Source organism: Mustela nigripes, chromosome 10 (assembly GCF_022355385.1).
Source record: "Mustela nigripes isolate SB6536 chromosome 10, MUSNIG.SB6536, whole genome shotgun sequence".
Lineage (NCBI taxonomy): Eukaryota > Metazoa > Chordata > Mammalia > Carnivora > Mustelidae > Mustela > Mustela nigripes.
The window spans coordinates 3,805,236-3,825,522 of NC_081566.1; the positions used below are offsets into that span (position 1 = coordinate 3,805,236).

The following is a 20,287-nucleotide window of genomic DNA, read 5'->3' on the forward strand; positions in this document are numbered from 1 at the left end:
TTCCTGTGGAGCAGGGCGCCCGATGTGGGACTCGATCCCAGGACTCTGGGGTCATGACCTGAACGAAGGCAGTCGCTTAACCGACCGAGCCACCCAGGCATCCGGTCCCCTGCAGTCTTGTGTCTTCCACACTACTCTAATGAGACGGAACGGTTAATCCAGCAGATAATTCTGAGTCTTCATTTTACAACATAACGATTTCTTGCTGCGATCTGTTCCTTTGCTTCAGCACCCCTCCACTGTCTCCTGGTTCTCCTCTTTCTGGTGTAGCCGCACCTTCTGAGTGTTATTTTGGAGCTCTTTATCCTCTGACTGTGACTTAACAACTGTTTTTTTTTTTTTTTTTTTTTTTTTTTTAATCATGATTCTCCCATAGATCCTCTTCTTTTCTCGCTTACTGCACTATCCCTGACCAGGACCTCCCGTCACAGTGGTTGCAGTTACCACCTTTACCTGATGACTCTCCATCTAGACTCCCATTTCAGAACTCTTTCCCGGACTGTGTACCATATTCCAGCACATACTAGGCACCTCTACTCGTATACCATACAGAAGCCGTAACCAAATACTCCTAAATTAAAGTCATCGTGTCATCTTAGAATTTACTCCTCTCCATTGTTCCCTCTCCCAGCTGCTCAAACCAGAAACCCAAGCATCACTCTCTCTCCCTTCTGCCCTCATCTTTGCTTCCTTCCATCTTCACCAAGTCCATTTGATTCTAATTATGTTTTAACTTGTCTGTTTCTTCCTGTCATCATCACTGCTACTAAAGTTAGTCTTTTCTTGCCTGGGTCCCTACCGTAGTCTCCCTGCCTCTTGTCATGTGCGTTTTCATTCTGTCCTGGGTTCCCTATTACTTTCAGAGTGAAGTCTAAACCCGGTAGTATGGTTCCCGAGGTCCTGTAGACTCCATCTTCTGCCTACCTTTTCAGCTATTCTGTTGTTGCTATTTCTGACTGTCCCACCCCAGCCCTGTCATCTAGCCAGACTGACCACTTTTGGATCCCTCAATAGACCATTCTCTTCCTGACACACCTGTCTACTGCAGACTTCTTCAAATTACTTAAATTTCCTATTGCAGATAAGCATTAATATTCTAGTTAAAAATAACCTTGGTATCAAAATATAATTTCATAAATATTTTTTTAAAATATATTATTTATTTATTTGACAGACAGAAATCACAAGTAGGCAGAGAGGCAGGCAGAGAGAGAGGGGGAAGCAGGCTATCTGCTGAGCAGAGAGCCCGATTCAGGGCTCGATCCCAGGACCCTGAGATCATGACCCGAGCTGAAGGCAGAGGCCTTAACCCGCTGAGCCACCCAGGTGCCCCTCATAAATATTTTTTAAGAAACCCTATTCACACTGTGCTAGATAATACCAGGGGTCAGAGACTAAAGATACCCAGATTAATGCAACACACCATCAGCCATCCAGGGGCAGAGTCAGAGATCAGCCTATGACAAGGTCCTGGTTATATAATACAGGCACAGACAAAGAGCTTTGGGAGTTCATGGGAAAGAGAGATAACTCGAGGTTTCTAAGAAGGCATAATCCAGAAATGGGACTCGATTGACTTTGAAGACTGGGCAAGACTCTGCAGTCAGAGGGAGGGGGTCTAGGCTGACTGTTTCCTGTCTTCCCTGCTTCAGAGTCAATACTACCCATTCCAGGAAGGTAATTTTACTAAAAAACTGCTTTGATCATGCCATTTTTTGGCTCAGAAACTTTGAATACTTTTTGTTGCCTCTAATATAGTGGCCAAATCCATCATAATTGGCTTCAATATATTAGTGATTGTACTAGGTGGCTTTTAAAGTCATTTGACAAACCCGAGTCTATGAGTATATAATTTTGTCATAATAGTTTTACTTTGCACAACTTCCCTACATACCTCATTTTTCTACCTTCTGGATTTGCTAATACTACTCCATTCTCTTGGAATGCAGTTGCTTGTCTTCCTTTGTTAAAGTTTAACCTCTTTTCAGGTTTTCTGTGAAAATCTTAGATCATATCAGACCAAAATAATCTTTTTTCTCTGAACATTTGGACCAGTTACTATGCATAGGGCTTATTTGGAAAAATGGCCACATACCCCCTTGACACACTCCTTTGTTATTTGAATCTTTTATTATATGTGCACATGGATAAGGATATATACGAGTATGCAAAAAATAATTTGAGCTAAAAGATAATATGTTTTTATCTTTGAATGAATTCCATTGTGTTCTTCTTTTTATAAAAATTTAAGCCTCTTGCTATCTACTTTTTAAATCGTTAGGTCTCAGAAAATTAAACTAAATAAACCTAATTTGGTTTTATGTGTGTTAGTGCTTCCAGTGGCTTGTATGTAGTAGGAATTTATACAATTAACAACAAACACACACACAAAATAAGAAGATATGAGGTAATTATATGCTACATTTGGAACAGAAGCACTTTAGTTTTTAGCTTTCTGTTACATCTTCACATATTTATTCTTAGGAAGTTTATTGTTCTGTATTATTTGTGTTTTGTGTATTTCACGACCCTCATCAGGTAAGTCGGAGGCTTCTGATTACAAGGACTACACTTATTTGTGTTTATATCTTCTACAGAGTGCCTTGCAGATAACTGGTCCCCTAAAATTTTTGATTTATATCAAATTAAAGCATTATATATAGGTATATTTTCAATATTGCAGATATAACCAACTAAATACCTATTGCCAAGAACATGTCCAAAGGCTCAAATTAACTTGCAAGTCCTTACATGGCTTCCGTGAATGCATCTTAATTTTTACTTATTTATATTTTTAAATTAATTTTTTTTAAATTCAGGTATAGTTAGCATACAGCGTTCTATTCGTTTCAGGTATACAGTATAATGATTTGCAATTCTACACATTTTTCAGTGCTCATCACAATATGTGTACTCTTTACCCCTTTATCTGTTTCACTCATCCCCCACCAGCCTACCCTCGGGCAACCAGCAGTTGGTTCTCTTTATTTAAGAATGTTTTTTATTGTTTGTCTCTTTTATCTTTGTTCATTTGTTTTGTTTCTTAAATTCCATGTAAGAGTGAAACCATATGGTATTGTCTTTCTCTGACTGACTTATTTCAGTTAGTGTAATAACTTTCTAGGTCTGTCCGTGTTATTGCAAATGGCAAAATTTCATTCTTTTTAATGGTGGAGCAATAACTCATAGTATGTATATATGTAAAATACTATACTATAATAATATATATAATATAATATAACATAACATCATATAATATAATCCACATATTGTATATTACATCTTTATTATATATTCATCTATCTGTGGACAGGTGGGTTGCTTGCATATCTTGGCTATTTTAGATAATGCTGAAATAAACGTAAAAGTGCATATGTCTTTGCAAATTGTGTTTTCATTTTTATTGGGTAAATACCCTATTGTGGAATAACCGGATCATATGGTAATTCTAAATTTTTTGAGGAACCTCCATACTGTTTTCCTCAGTGGCTGTACCAGGTTGCATTCCTACCAATGGTTCTGAGGTTTCCCTTTTCTCTTCATCTTTGCCAGCACTTGTTATTTCTTCTGTTTCTGATTTTAGCCATTCTGAGAGATGTGAGGTGATGTCCCATTATGGTTTTGATTTGCATTTACCTGATGATTAGTGATGTTGAGCATCATTTCATGTGTCTGTTGGCCATCTGGGTGTCTTCTTTGGAAAAATGTCTAATCAGGACTTCTGTCCATTGTTAAATTGGATTATTTGGTTTTCGGGTATTGAGTTATATAAATTCTTTATATATTTTGCATACGTACCCCTAATTGAATAAACGTTTACAATATCTCCTCCCATTCACCAGTTTTTCTTTTCATTTTGTTGATGGTTGCCTTTGCTGTGCATAGTCCCAGTACTTTAACATTAAATATCAAAGAAATTACTGCATTTTTTAAATAGGAATTTTATGGTTTCAGGTCTCACATTTAGGTCTTTAAACCATTTTGAGTTTATTTTTGTTTATGATGTAAAAAAGTGGTACAGTTTCATTATTTTATATGTAGCCTCCAGTTTTCCCAATGCCATTTATTGAAGAGACTATCTTTTTCCCATTGTATGTTCTTTCCTCCTTTGTTATAGATTAATTGACCATAAAAGCATGGGTTTATTTCTGGACTCTCTTTTCTGTTCCATTGATGTATGTGTCTGTTTTTGTGCCTGTACCATACTGTTTTGATTGCTATAGCTTTGTAGTATATCTTAAAACCTAGGATTGTGATGTCTCCAGCGTTGTTTTTCTTTCTGAAGATTGCTTTGGCTATTTGGGTTCTTTGTGATTTCACACAAATGTTAGTGTCATTTGTTCTAGTTCTGTGAAAAATGCTGTTGGTATTTTGATAGCGATTGAATGAAATCTGTATATTGCTTTGGGTGGTATGGACATTTTGACAGTATTGGTTCTTCCAATGCATCAACACCACCTTGGTTAAGTTTATTCTTAGGTATTTCATTTCATTTTTTTTATTTTTTGAGGGTGGGGAGGCGCAGAGGGAGAGAAAGAATCTTAGGCAGGCTCCATGCCACCCTGAGATCATGACCTGAGCTGAAATCAAGAGTCAGAAGCTAAACCGACTGAGCCACCCAGTTGCCCCAGTGTTTTATTCTTTTTGGAGCAATTGTAAATGGGCTTGTTTTCTTAATTTCTCTTTTTGCTATTTCATTATTAGCATATAGAAATGCAACAGATGTCCACATAGTACTTTTGTATCCTGAGACTATTGAATTCATGTATTCTAGTAGTTTTTTGGAGGATTATTTCAGGTTTTCTATATGAAGTATCATGTCATCTGCAAATAGTGAGTTTTACTTCTTCCTTACCAATCTCTCTATAGATTTACTTTTACTGCCTTTTCTTGTCTGTTTGGTGAGGCTAGAACTTCCAATACTATGCTGAACAAAAGTGTTGAGAGTGGACGTCTTGATTTTGTTCCTGTTCTTAGAGGAAAAGCTCTTGTTTTTTCACCACTATGTTAGCTATGTTTTTTTCATATAAGACCTTTATTGTGTTGGGGTTTGTTCCTTTTAAGCCTACTGTGTTGCGAGTTTTTATCATGAATGGGTATTGTGGTTTGTCAAATGCTTTTTCTGCATCTAATGAGGTGACTATATGGTTGTCTCTTTTCTCTTGTCAATGTGATTTACCGTGTTGACCGATGTGCAAATATTAAACTACTCATGAATCCCTGGAATAAATTCCACTTGATCATGGTGAATGGTCTTTTAATGTTTTGTTGGGTTTGTTTTACTGAGGTTTTGTTGAGGATTTCTGTATCTGTGTTCATCAGAGATATAGGCCTGTAGTTTTCCTTTTTTTGTAGTATCTTTATTTGGTTTTAGTATCAGGGTAATGCTAGCCTCAGAATGAATTTGGATGCTTTCCTTCCTCTTCTATTATTTGGAGTATTTTAAGAAAAATAGGTATTAACTCTATTTCAGATGTTTGGCAGAATTCACCTATGAAGCTGTTGGTCTTGGACAGCTTGAATAGGTGTTGCTTGTTGGAGATTTTTTTTTTTTTTTTTATCTGATTCCGTTTCACTGCTGGTAATGGGTCCATTCTAATTTTGTTTCTTCCTGATTCCATTTTGGAAGGTTATATGTTTCAAGGAATTTATCCATTTCTTGTAGGTTGTCCTATTTGTTGGCATATAATTTTTCATAATATTATCTTATAATCCTTGCTATTTCTGTGGTGTGCGTTATTTCTCCTCCTTCATTTCTGATTTCATTTATTTGAGCCCTCTCTCTTTTTCTTGATGAGTCTGGCCAAAGATAAAGAATTTTGTTGGTTTTTTTTCCAAGAACCAGCTTCTGGTTTCATTAATCTGTTTTATTGGTGGGGTTTTTTTGTTTTTATTATTATTTTTTTTTGTCTTTTTTTGGGGTCTACATTTCTTTTGTTTTTGCTCTAATTTTGATTATTTTCTTTCTTCTACTGGCTCTGGGCTCTGTTTTTCCTTTTTCTAGCTCCTATGAGTATAAGGTTAGGTTGCTTATTTGAAATTTTTCTTGCTTCTTATAGTAGGCCTGTATTGCTGTAATCATTCCTCTCTGAACAGCTTATGGTGTGTCCCAAAGATCTTGGACCATTGTGTTTTCATTTTCATTTCTCTCCATGTATTTTTTATTTCCTCTCTGATTTCTTGGTTTAGTAACATGTTATTTAGCCTCCATGGAAAATCTATCCATTGATGTTAGTGGGGTATTAAAGTTCATTACTTTTTGTGTGTTACTGTCAGTTTCTTCCTTTATGTCTGTTAATTATTGCTTAATGTATTTAGTTGTTCCTATATCAGGCCTACAAATATTTACCACTGTTATATCCTCTTGTTGGATTATTGCTTTTATTAGTATGTAGTGTCCTTCTTTGTCTCTTATTACAGTCTTTCTTTTAAAGTCTATATTGTTGCCACCTTAGCCTTCTTTTTGCTTACATTTGTATGGTAAATGTTTTTTTATCCCTTCACTTTCAATTTGCATGTATCTATAGGTCTGAAGTTAATTTCTTGTAGGTAGCCCATAGATGGCTCTTGCCTTTTTTTTTTTTTTTAAATCCATCAGTCACCCAGTGTCTTTTGATTGGAGCATTTAGTCCATTTACATTCAATGTAATTATTGATTGGTATTCACTTATTGCCATTTTGTTACTTGTTTTATGGTTGTTTTTATATTTCTGCCTGCGTTCCTTCTCTTGCTCTCTTCCCTTATGCTTTTATGTCTGTCTTTACTGATATGCTTGCATTGCTTCCTCCTTATTTTTTGCATATCTATTACAGGTCTATTTGTGGTTAGGCTTATAAATAACATCTTTTGATATAGCAGCCTATATTAAGTTGATGGTCACGTAAGTTTGAACCCATTCTGAAAGCCTTAAATTTTTCTTCCCCTCCCATGTTTCATGTATATGATATCATACTTTACATCCTCTTATTTTGTGAATCTCTTGACTGATTTTTATAGATTTAACTGATTTTATTGCCTTTGTGTTTTAACCTCCATACTGGTTTTATAACTGATTAATGTAATACTTTTATTATGTTCATATTTAATTGTGAAATTTTATCCTTTTACAGTTTTCTTATTTCTTTTCTTTCCATTGAAAGGATTCCCTTTAGTGTTTCTTGTAAGGCTGGTTTAGTTGTGATGAACTCTTTTAACTTTTGTTTTCTGGGAAATTCTTTATCTCTTCTTCTGCCCTGAATGATAGCCTTGCTGAGTAGAGAATGTTTGATTGCAGGGTTTTTCTTTTCTTCACTTTGAATATACCATGCCACTTTCTTTGGGCCTGCAAAGTTTCTGCTGATAAATCAGTTCATAGATTTATGGGGTTTCCCTTGTATGTAACTGTTTTCTTTTCTCTTACTGCTTTTAAATTTCCCTCTTTATCACTACTTTTGGCCATTTTAATTACTATGTGTCTTGGCATGGGCCTTCTTGGGTTGATTTTGTTGGGAGTTCTCTGTGCCTCCAGGAATCAGATAGCCGTTTCCTTCCGCAGATTAGGGAAGTTTTCAGCTATTATTCCTCAAATAAATTTTTTGTCCCCTTTTCTTCTCCTTCTGGGATGGCTATAATGCAGAAGTTACTATGCTTGATGATGATGCTGAGTTCCCTTAATCTATTCTCATTTTTTTAAATTAATTTTTTCTTCTTGCTGTTCGGTGTGGTTGCTTTCCAGTCCTCTGTCTTCCAGCTTGCTAATCCATTCTTCTGTCTCCTCAAATTTACTATTGATTCCTCTAGTGTATTTTTAATTTCATTTATTGAGTTCTTCATCTCTGATTGGTTCTTTTTTATATTTTCTATCTTTTTGTTGAAGGTCTCACTGAGATCCCCCATTCTTTTCTCAAGTCCAGTAAGTATCTTTATGACCATTACTTTGATTTTTTTTTTTTTAAATCAGGCGTATTCTTGTCTTTGTTTCATTTAACTCTGTTGCTGTGGTTTTGTCCTGTTCTTTAATTTGTGACATATTTCTCTGTCTCCTCATTTTCTCTGTGTTTGTTTCTATATATTAAAAAAAGCAGTTATGTCTCCTGGATCTTGAAAGTAGTGCTTTTATGAGAAAGAGGTCCTGGGGTGCCCTTGTAGCACAAGGTCCTCTGCTCACCAGAACCAGGCACTTCAGGGATATCTCATGTGTGGTTTTCATGTGCCCTACTATTGTGGCTAAGCCTTCTTTGCCTTTAGTCCAGCCAGCTGCAATGGCTCACTTGACCTGTTGTGGGCAAGATTTAGTCCCTGTGTTATTAAGGGGCCAGCCAGGGCCCCTGTGGGCTTGTAGGGTAATGGGGCAGTCAGACTAGAGGTCTGCCCTCAGCTTATTTGTCAGGGCTACAAAGTGACCCCAAACTGCAGGGCTCTCTCCCTGTGCTGCCTCCCAGGAGGTGTTTGTTGGTGGGTGGGGCTGGCAGTGAGACCAAGATACCTGTCCCCATACTGTCTGCTGAGGCTGCAAATGCACTGTTCAGCAGGGCACTCTCTCCACACTGCCAGTTATAAGGCCTGGCTGCTGGGGATGCAGTGGAATTGGTGTGTGTAGTTGTTTTCACCCTCTCATCAGGGCAGAAGTGACTTTGGAGTGTTGTCAGTCCCTATTGGGGCTGCTTGCAGGGGGAGATACAATAGGAGCCCTTTTGACAGGACCCCTGAAGAGTGGGGTAGGTTGGGTGGAGCGAATCTCCAGGAGAGTGTGGGGGTGGGGTACACAGTGTAAACAAGATAGGTACAGGGTATTGAAGCTGCTTCCCACAGGTATCTGGCTATCCAGGCTTGGAGTAGGGGTGGGTACATGGGGAGGAATGGCACTTGCCAGCTCTTTTGTTCTTGGAGAATTCTCTGAATGATCTTTTCCCCTCTAGCATGCGTTCTGAAATTAGTAAATAAATCTCCTTCTCATATATCCCATGTGCTTTTCAAACTGCTGCTTCTGTGCTATATCTAGGTGGGATTGTTTGCTCTACTGCCTTGTTAATGGCAGAGACCCAGTTTCTTGTCCCTCGCCACATCTCCCAGAGTTGAGCCTGCCAATTTTTAAAGTACCAGAGTTAAGCCCCACTGGTTGTAAAAAAAACTCATAAAGTTAAGCTCCATGGGTTTTCAAAGCCAAATGTTATGGGGACTTGTATTCCTAGTGCAGGTCCACTGTGCCTGGGGTGCCTGGTATGAGGTTTCCTCCATGCTTGTGATATCCCTTCCATTTGTGTTTGGTCTCACCAAGAGTTTGCTTCCCTCCCGCCTTGGCTCCTCTGACCTCATCTCTCTGAGTAACTGTGGAAGGTCTATTCATTTTCTGCTTTGTTTGCACTGATGTGGCTATTATCTAGGTATGTTCATGGGACCAAGTAAGCTTAGGATTCTCCTACTCTGTTATCTTCCTAGAAGTCCTCCCATTGTTAAATGAATATTTTAAAACATTTTTAGTTTAATTATCATTGCCTATAGAAGAATTTTGATAAAGAATATTTTCTAACTAGAAGTTTATTTTTTTATTATGTTTCTGATGTAGTAACTTCAAGTACCTAAATACATCTTTAATAAGTATCCTTGTCTTGCGCGCCTGGGTGGCTCAGTCACTGGGTGGCTGCCTTCGGCTCAGGTCCTGGGATTGAGTCATGCATTTGGCTCCTTGCTCGGCAGGAAGTCTGCTTCTCCCTCTCCCACTCCCCCTGCTTGTGTTCCCTCTCTTGCTGTGTCTCTCTCTGTCAAATAAACGAATAAAATCTTTAAAAAATAATAATAATAAGTATCCTGTCTTTATGGGGCCAGTTGCTATGAAAAGATTATTCTTTTGGTCAAAAGTAAAGTTAATTTAATATTTGCATTTTAAAAAAAGATTTATTATTTATTTGTGAGAGAGTGCATGAGTGGAAGGGGAGAGGGTGAGGGAGAGAGAGAATCTGAAGCCAACTCTGTGCTGAGTCCAGAGCCCAACACTGGGCTCTCACAACCCTGAGATCATAACCTAAGCCAAAACCAAGAGTTGGACACTCAACCGACTGTGCCACCCAGGCGCCCAATAATGTTTAACACTAATATTTGATATTGGATTATAAAATAAATTCTTTTCCTTCTGCACATTCTTAGACTATGGTAAATCCTAAATATGATAATTTAGTAGGTAAAGATTCTGTCAGTGGAAAGTCTCTCTACATAGGGTAGGTCATAAGCTTCTGAGAATAACTTTGCATCTTAAAGAATCTTGGATCTAAAAGGAACCTAAGAAATAGCTAGTCTAGTTGCCCACCCCTTGTCTCTGTCTCTCTGTCTACACACAGACACATGCACGCACACACACACACACACACTCAAACTTTATAGATAAGGCACTGAAGTCTCTATGGTCTATATTCTTTGCTTAAGGTAGTATAGGGAGTCATCAGCAATCTCAGTCTTTTGCTCTATGTTCTGCTATTTTTCTCTTATGTGATTTTAAGAGGATATACACATAATTCAAGGGTCCCCAGTAGTTTGCCTGCTTTAAACACCTGTGGGTCTAGCATAGTTTGAAATGATCACTACTAGTAAGTGCCTTATTTTAAAACATTTCCCCTTGGGGGGGTTAAAGCCGCTGCCTTCGGCTCAGGTCATGATCCCAGGGTCCTGGGATCGAGCCCTGCATCGGGTTCTCTGCTCGGCAGGGTGCCTGCTTCCCTTCCTCTCTCTCTCTGCCTGCTTCTCTGCCTACTTGTGATCTCTCTCTGTCAAATAAATAAATAAAAATCTTTTAAAAAAAATGAAAAAACAAAACCAAAAAATTTCCTCTTAAGAAAACCCTGAACAACAGTTATGGTGCTTGGAAAGGATGACCATAGCCATGAAGGAGCCATGAAGGAAGATTGCAGTACAATGGTTTCTGGTCTCAGTTCTTCCCTGAGGAGGGGGAAACCCACATGGCCTGGAAAAAGAAATGATGGCTAAGATCTGAAGCCCCAGAGAAGAAATATTTTAGATACACTCCGTGGTTCACAGCCTGGTGGGCAGCCAGAGGGCAGTGTGGGTGCATCAGACCCCTGGGCACAGCCTGTTGTAAACATTATCTCATTTACAGCCTCACCACAAAAACCTGAATAATGTAGATTTGGCTTATGTAGAGGAATGGTTGGAGAGAGATGAATATCATAGTGATGAGGGAAGCAAGCATTCAGCTAAAAACTAGAAAAATAACAAACAGGAAAGAAGAAGCTCAAACCCTGAAATTGAAAAACAAAAACAAAATACCAAAATCTTTACTAATCAAATACTGTGTGTCCTTTTACCACTCATACCTTCCCCAGCCTCATTTGAATGTAGTGTGTGTTTCTTTCTGAGATTGAATGAAGAGAAGTACCTTAAATACATCACAGTAGATTACAAAAAATTGTTATTTGGAACAGCTGTTCTAAATGTGTGATTTGTGATGTGCTACTGAATCACACTATCCCATCACTTTAAATGGTTGACTGATGACTTTATGTTTTCTCTATTTGAGACTTTTTTGTCAATTTCTAAACCAGCTTCTATAAACTATTAAACAACTAGTGAGCGGGGTCAGTATGGCTTTTCAGAATCGCCACAGTGACTTGTATTTTCTTGTATCAATAGGTGTTTACTCATGGATTCATGGAAAGAGAGCCTTTGTTCTTTTCAGAGACAGAGTAACATAGCACATGGTATCTGAGCTCCAAGTTCAATTGTTGGGGTTGTATCTGGCTCTTACTCCCTCTGTGCTCGTGTTAGAATGTATTAGTCTCATTGGACTTTCTATTCAACAGGTACTTGTTGAAGCCAACTATGGCTGAGTAGTTCCTAGGCACTGGAACAGACAAAAGCCACTGCTCACAAGGAGCTTATGTTCTAATGGAAGAAGAGAGAAAATAGATATACACAAAATCAGTAAACTATATAGTAGGTTTGAAGATATAAAGTGCCACAGAGAAAAATAGAATAGTATGAAGAGGACAAGAGTGCCGGAGGAGGGAGGGATGTAACATTCAGTAGGCTCATCATGGTGGGTCTCATTGAAAAGATAAATTTGAACAAAGGCTTGAAGAAGGTGATGTTGAGAGCCATGCGGTTGTCTGGGGGTGAGTATTCTAGGCAGAGGGAACAGGTAGCAGCATAAAGGCTTTAAGGTGGGATCATGCTTGGTCGGTTTGAAAAAAAAGAAAGGAGTCATTGTGGCTGGACCTCTCCAATGAACAAGGTGGGGGACAGTAGATGATTCAAAGAGGCAGAGTTTGGGGGTCAGCTGAGTAGGGCCTGTGGACCATTGTAAGGACTTCTACGCTGAGTAGAATGGTATTGCATAGTAGTACAGAGCGTTTTGAGCAGCAGAATGGCAAGGATCCCCTTTATAAAAGGATCATTTTGGCCTCTGTGTTGAGAATTGATGTTAGGGGGACAAGTGTGGAAGCAGAGTCCAGAGTAAGTGATAATAATATGAATAAGAGCCAATGTGGTAGCCATAGGGGGTGGTAAAAAGATGTTGGATTTTATCTGATTAAATTAATGTATTTTTAAAAAGGTTTTATCTTTAAGCAACTTCTATACCTAACATGCAGCTTGAAACTATAATCCCGAGATCAAGAGTTGCATGCTCCACTGACTGAGCCAGTCAGGCTCCCGAAGGTGCTGAATTTTAAATACATTTTATTTTATTTTATTTTAAAGATTTATTTGTTTGAGAGAGAGAGAGAGAATCTCCATCAGATTCCCTGCTGAGCATGGAGCCTGCTGTGGGGCTCAATCTCACCACCCCAAGATCATGACCTGAGCCCAAACCAAGAGTTGGACACTTAACTGAGCCCCCAAGCACCCCAAATTTTAAATACATCTTAAAAAGTAAAGTCAATAGCATTTACTCATGATTGGTTGTAGAGTATGTGAGAGAGAGAGAGGGATCAAGGATTTTGACTTAAGCGCTTGGAAATATGGAATGACCCCTAATCAAGGAGGGGACAACTGTGGTGGAGCAGGTTTTAGGGAGGAGATCAGAAGGTCAGCTTTGGCATTTTAAGTTTGAGATGTCCATTAGACATCCAAGTGGAGAGGATGAGTTGCCAAAACATTTGAATCTGGGGGTGGGGAAGTAGGTCCAAGCTGGAGATCACTCTAGGAGTCATCAGAATGGAGTAGAATTCAAAGCAATGAGATTGGTTAATAGCACAAAGAATTTGGGATCTGGAATCAGAGTGCTTGGTACCACCACTTATTAGCTGAGTGACTTTGGGAAAGCAACCTTACTTCTGTGTGACTCATTCTATCTGCCTGTAAAATGAGAAGAATAATAGTAACTATCTCATGGAGTGAAAGTAGAAATTTAAATCAAAATTGCTGGTACCTTTAAAACACCTCTTCAAGCATATACTCAGTAAGTGTTAACTGTTATTTTCAGTGCAACTCTTCTGTATCTCTATTAGGACATCACAAACACGTGCAGACTCATGTGATTAGTGTAGCAATATGGTTTTGTACCCCGTGATGTCATGTTTTGGTTTGGGATGGGTAGTTCATACTAATTCCCCTGAGCTGGTTTTGTTTCCAGAATTAAACTGGCCTGGATTTTTGGTGTTTGCTCTGTCTCAGGTTTTGATGCATTTTGAAAGCCTATATATAGTTTAATATGTGTTACTTGTTCCCAAAAAAGTCTCATGAGTTTCTTCAGTGCTGGTCTCCTTTCCTTTCCTCAGTGCTCAGCAGAGGAGCAGTCAGGTTCACAAGAAAAACACAATTGGAAATCAGGTAGGCATTTTAAAATAATCAGTGCATGCATGCCCAAAGAATTTGAGCTCAGTTGCTTGACTGATTTTTTTAATGCAAATTAATCATGTGCAGATTTTGCCAAAAATGCAGCTTTTTATTTTGTTTTGTTTTTGCTTGTAAGGTTTTTGGAGTGCATTGCATTTTTTTTGTGGCTATTTTATGCATTTAACTTTATCAGTTTATTTTAAATAACTTTTCTGCTATTTGCTCTGCTTTTCAAAAGTGACTCCTTGTGTCCTACTTTGCTTGCTTATGTTACCCCTAAATTTGATTTAACATGGAATCTGTGAGTTGGTTCAAGGTTAAAACATGGTGAGTCGTTGCATGAGCTTCTGTCGCTGCTGACTAGTTCACACGTTTGCACAGCTTGGTAACAGTGAAGGGACAGCTCATAAAGAAGGCAGTTGTTGGATTTACTCTCTGCCGCACCAAATTCCTGTTGGCTAATGAAGATGTTAATTCCTACGAAGATCTGATCTTTTAAGTTTTTGTGTTTGGGGCTGACCAGCTGTCTCTGACTAATAGCGCTCAGCAGAGATTGCATTAACTCTGACAGTTTGCTGTTTCTTTTATGTTTTATGTGATAATGAATATTTGCATTGTTATTTCTTTTCAACTCAAAACAATGATGATTTTATAGTTTTTTTTTAATTCAGAGGTACAATTATTGAACAAATTGAAACCTCTGCTCTAGAAGTTTTTCCATTGTTTTGAAAGGAGAAGAGGTAATAACAGACTTTATTTTAAAAACTTTTTTTCTGAACTAAAGCATATAATTCTTTGCTATTTCAGGGAACCAATCTTCCGCCTTCAAGGCAAATTGTACGAGCTAAGTTCTGTAAGCTTTACTGTTGCTTTTTCATTTAGCTTCCCAAGGGCACAGTTTGTCTTTAACTGATTAACTCAACTAGCGCTTGCTACTAATTTTTTTAAACTTAGGTTGTCTTGTCCATAACACTGTTATCATTGAAATAAAAATCCCCTTAAGAGGGTTCATCCCTTCACTGCTAATAACTTGCTGTGATTGAAAGGTATGAACTAGTAAACTCTAAAATGCTGTAATAATAAACCCTTAACACTGTGGGTGCTTTGATATTTCTCTAATTTTAACGGGCCTTAAAATAATTAAAATCATTAATGATCTTCATCTCTGTCCCTTTATGCTATGTTGTTACAAGGCATAATAAGCCTTTCTCTATAACTTGTGTGATAATATCTCCAATAAATGTGGTTGGTGCCTCTAAAAGGTGGGTGAATAGTAAACATCTGATTTTGATGTATTTGTAGATAAGCCTACTCAATTACAATTTTTTGTATTTTTTTAAAAAATAAAACAAAACCCAAATGACATCCATTGCTATTGTACATGGCTTTAAAGTTGAATCTTTTAAAACCAGATACTCTATCTTCACTTTATGGAAGTGTAAAGATACTGTCAAATTCCTGGCATAGGTATTTAAAAAAACAAACAAAAACAATACCCCAAAACATTACACTCTCATTTTTACCACAGATGAAGCAGCCTTAAACCCTTTCTTCCAATTGGGCTCAAGTTAAGAATGAGATTGTGGAGTATCGACCAATTATTTGCCTCATGATGTTTTGGAAGAAAGTCTTTGAAACTAGACATTCCAAATTCTGCTCTGTCACTTAGTAGCCACGGGGCCTGGGACAAACTGAACCAGAGTTTGCTCAGTTGTGTGATGAGAAGAATGAAAATATATCCATAGGATGATTGTGAGAATCAGAAGTAATTTACATAGTGATGTTTTGCAGCTGGGTGCTGGGTGTGTGACTTGCAAAAGCATTTACCTTGTAGGTGCTGTTCTTGAAGTTTCAGAAGAAGAAATATAAAATACAAAAAAATTACAAAAGTTACAAAATCAGAACAATGAAACATTTGGGGAAATGAGCTATGGCAAATTATTCTGAAGACTGCAATGCCCAGATTAAGGCTTGATGTATAAAGCATTTGTCTATAAAACTTTCCTCATGATCAGAAGCTTTAGCTCACAGAAGTTTATACTTATCGGAAAAGCAATAGTATAGTAACATAAATCCATATTTTAAATCAGATAGAAAGGAAATTCAGAACAGTTTTCAATTATATATTCTTCCAAATGCTGAAATAATATTAATTGTGTTTCTGTGACTTTACTTTCACTGAGTACTTCAAAGCCCATACATTATGGAGGTCTTAAAATTCAAGATAATAGAATTGGGTGAGTCTCATAATAGAATACAGATCCCTACCCAAAACCTTTGGGGCAAGATGTGCCTTTAATGTCAGAACTTTTTGGATTTTAGAAAAAAAGTACATTGCATATATCATTTATCACCCAGTATTCCTGTGGGGTCAGAGACACAGCACCCTTTAATTAAACACATTATGTTTCTGCAGGAAAACAAATGAACAGTCATACTAAGATGAAATGAGAGATATTTTCATGTCAGGTTAGATTTTGCCGCTAAATTTTTGTTTTGTTTATTTGTTTTATTTATTTAGTTTTAAATTTTTTAGAGAGGGAGAGAGAGATGGGGAAGGGGCAGAGGGAAAGGGAGAGAGAGAATCTGAAACAGGCTCCACACCCAGCACAGAGCCTGACTCAAGGCTCAGTCTCACGACCCTGAGAGCAGGACCTGAGCCAAAATCAAGAGTTGGCCGACTGAGCCACTCAAGTGCCCCTGGCTGTTTGAAAACAAAAACCCTTTACTTTGCAAGTAAGGGGTTAGGAACCAGAATATCTTATATTGCAGGATCAAATTCAGTAATTACTTGCAGTACAGTGTATTTTAGAGATTTATTTATTTGCTGCTTAGCAGAAATGAACTATAATTACTTGAAACCATTTTCTTTATGAATCTGAATGTCCGCGGTTGATTTGAATTTGTATAAAAAGTCTTTGCCTATTAAGAAGCTCAGTCAGGGACCCTTAGAGCCCAGGCTTTCAACTCATGCTGGCTTTTATGGTTGGTGGGGCAGAAATACTGTGTCATCCTACAGGTGGTTCATCCATTCCGATATTCCTTTAGGGCTCTTGGTTGTAAGAGATTCTGCTATACAGAGTCCACTCTGAAATATTTTAGAAGGAATTCAGAAAAGGAAAACTCCTTAAAGGCAATCCCATTCATTTCTGGCTGCCTAGAAATTTGTCAGCTTGAAAGTTCCACAAATTGATGTCAACGTTGGTATAAAACAATGTAAGCATATAATTAGCTTAAAGTTGCATTGCCCAAAAACTTAAACATAATCTTCATTCATCCCATCACTCATCAAATATGTATTCAAAACCTAAGAGTGTGAAAAACTATGGTAGATGTTTAGTACAGAATGATGAATAAATCATGGGTCCTGTCCTCGGGGACCTCACAGCCTGGTGGGGATGATAGTAAGTAAGCAAACTGAAGTCTGCCATCTTTTCCAAGGCTAGCTCCTTCTAATCCTTCAGGTCTCCCTGAAATGTCACTTCTGGAGTAGACTGGGCCTGGCCATCAGATGTAAAATCACCTTCCCTTCCTACTGTCTTGACATTATCTATTATCTTTTTGAACTTCCTTCACTAGGACCTGAGCTCCATTAAATTTCTTTTCTTTTCTTTTTTTTTTTTTTTGTGATCTAGAAGGCCATGGAGTATCATTGTACGGTTTTAAGTACAATCATAATGTACCAAACCCTACAGATATGCTTTTTTTCCTATCCATTCATACCTGTGATAAAGTTTAGTTTATAAATTAGGCACAGCAAGAGATTAACAACAATAATTAATAATAAATTAGAATATTATAGCAATATACTATAAAAAAGTTGTGTGGATGTGGTCTCTGTCTCTCAGAATATCTTCTTCTACTGTAGTCATCCTCATACTGAGGTGGGATGGTCAAATGCCCATGCGATGAGAAGAAGTGAGATCAGCAACACAGGCACTGTGTTATGGTGTTGAGCTACTGCCAACCTTGTGCTTAGAAGTCAGAAGGATCATCTGCTCCCGGGCTGCAGTTGACAGCGGGTAACCCTGACCACAGAAAGTGAAACCTCAGCTAAGAGAGGACTGAACACACCAGGATGAAGGGGAGAATGTGTAGGGCTGGAGGCTGACATCAGTGAGCCCGATGTTGTGTCTCAAGGGCGCGAGACAATGCCACCTGAAGGTCAGAGAGGTTATTAGAATAAGAAGGCACAGAACTGGGGAGGGGCATGACAAATGAGAACCACAGATATTTGCAGAACATTGTCCTCAGAAGGTCTGGGTGGCTGAAGAGAAATAGGGATGAAATTCCCTGGATTTAAGGATAGATCTACGATATTTGGAAGCCGGGGGGATTACGCGGCTGATCATGCATTCCTTTAGCTACAAGAATCTAGGGCAGGAAGACACCGCGGACGTGCTCATTGGCCCAGACTGCATCCAGTTAGGAAGTACTTAGGAAGAAATGTACAATGAGGAAGAACCTTGCTTCAGACCGGGAGCAGAGCAGGTTCGTGCAGGAGCCTGAGTCTCGGGCTGCCTCCCAGTCCTGGGCTTCGTGTCTGTCTGTTTCCCACCAATGCGCCTTCTCCTGCTGACTTTAAATTGGAGTCAGAAATTGAGCTTTCCCAAACTGATAGGCCTCCAGATAACTGGGTTCCCAAACTTCCTGAAGCAGAAAAGAACTTTCTTACCAGAACAGGGTTTTGTCCCTCCCCTGCTTTCTTGAAAGCCAGTCTCTTCTCTGTATGACGCCCCAAAGCTGCCAGCACATCCAGCATCCTGAAATTTGCCTACCAAGCCCCATAGCTGTCCAGCCTCTGCAAGGACATGGTTTGAGAGCAGAGTTGGAAGAGGCCAGAGTTTGCCCCGCTAAGTGACGGCTGGTTAGGACATCTGCCCGCCTCCTCAGCCCCGTGGGACGGCTGGGACGGGGCGGGGCTCCTGGGACAGCCTTCGGAGCTGCGGGCGGAAGAGGAGGGAGCGACCCTGGAGGACGTGCGGTGGAGGTGATGGCGACAGATGCTTTGTTGAGCTCTGTCTGCACCACGATTTAGCTCGGACAATAGGATCTTAGGTGTATTGTCTTGTTAAAGAGATGCAACATGGTGAAACCGGTTATTAAAACCCTGTGGTCCATTAGTGACTAACGAGCTGCTCCCGGCTCATCCTCTCACTTGCTCTCCCCTCATCTCCCGCCGTCTTTCCAAAGCGAGCGAACAGAACAGAAGCGTTTCTGTGGGTGCTGTTCAGTGGAGAGGTAGGACAGTGTCATGGTTCTTCAGAGCTGGAACTCGGAAATCACCCTGTGGCAAGGAGCAAACGTTGAATGTCCTGTTCCTCAGGCTTCTAAATCAGGTGATGAAATAGGATCATTGCCACTTCCAGCCGGCGTCGGGAGAGTTAGGCACAAACAAGTCAGCTGCAAGAAACTGGGAGCAGGGGACAAGAGTCGAAAAGGACTGCTGCTCCCCGTTTCTTGCAGCTGACTTGTTTGTGCCTAATTCTTCTCCCGGTGCCTAATTCTTCTCCCGGTGCCGGCTGGAAGCGGCAAGTGGCGCCCAAACAGGGACAAGGCAATTGGAATGATTGCTGATACATACTGGCCTATTTTGATATCCAAAAGTAAGATTAATATTTGTGCCCTGCTTGCCCACAGTTGAAACACTGTCCTTTAAATTTTCCTGTGGTCAGAGCAGCCATCGCTTGAGCTAACAAATCAGCTTTATAGGCCTCTGTTCCTACTCCTTGACATAGCTTAATATAATCTGTCAATGTTCCCTGGCCTTTAAAGGGTGCTAGCAACTTCTTACAATCAGAATTAGCATTCTCATAAGCCAACAGTTGCATAATGGTATCCACAGCCTCAAGATTATTTATCTGTCTTCTGACAGCCTCTTGTAATCTTGCAATAAAATCAGTATAGGGCTCTCTTGGATCCTGTACCACTTTTTGAAAAGAAGAGCACTTATCTCCCTGAGGTTCTGTTCTCTCCCATGCTCTCAAACGGCAACACTGGAGCTGCTCAATAGCTTGATCATTCATTAATACCTGGTCTTGTACCTGGGCCCACAGTCCAAGACTCATGAGCTGTTCCATGGAAATAGGAATATTATGAGCTCTATTATGGGCAGCTGCTATTTCTGTATGATCTTGCCACCATGTTTTGAATTCCAAGAACTCACTTGGAGATAGAACTGTTCTCGCTAGCAATGACCAATCCGACAGAATAAGCCGATTGCCTTCTGCGATGCCTTGAATGATTCCCGTTGTAAACGGAGAATTAGCTCCACAGTTTTGTACTGCCTGATTTAGTTCCTTCAATAATTTGAAGGGAAATTGCTCATGCTTGGCCTCATAGACACCATTAGGGTTGTTAGGATCATGTCCTGGAGCGACATGTTCTGTAATAATAACCGGGAAATTAAAATGCAAGGCATCTAGGTCTCCCACTCGCTGTGCTTCAAGGAGGCCTTTCTGAACAGCCGATAGCCTGTACTCTTCATCTTTTTCATTAAATGGTGCCTTCTTATAGAACGGC

At 39.2% G+C, this 20,287-nt stretch overlaps 1 protein-coding gene across 4 annotated transcripts in view; it reads left to right on the forward strand.

Moving 5' to 3' along the window:
* The window catches only part of DNM3 (dynamin 3), a 540,277-nt gene that overhangs the window by 241,408 nt on the left and 278,582 nt on the right, over positions 1 to 20,287 (forward strand). For all 4 annotated transcript variants that reach the window (XM_059412463.1, XM_059412464.1, XM_059412462.1 and 1 more), the window contains exon 13: positions 13,708 to 13,759. In XM_059412463.1, the coding sequence (XP_059268446.1) occupies positions 13,708 to 13,759 (52 nt within the window). The remainder of the gene's footprint in view (positions 1 to 13,707; positions 13,760 to 20,287) is intronic.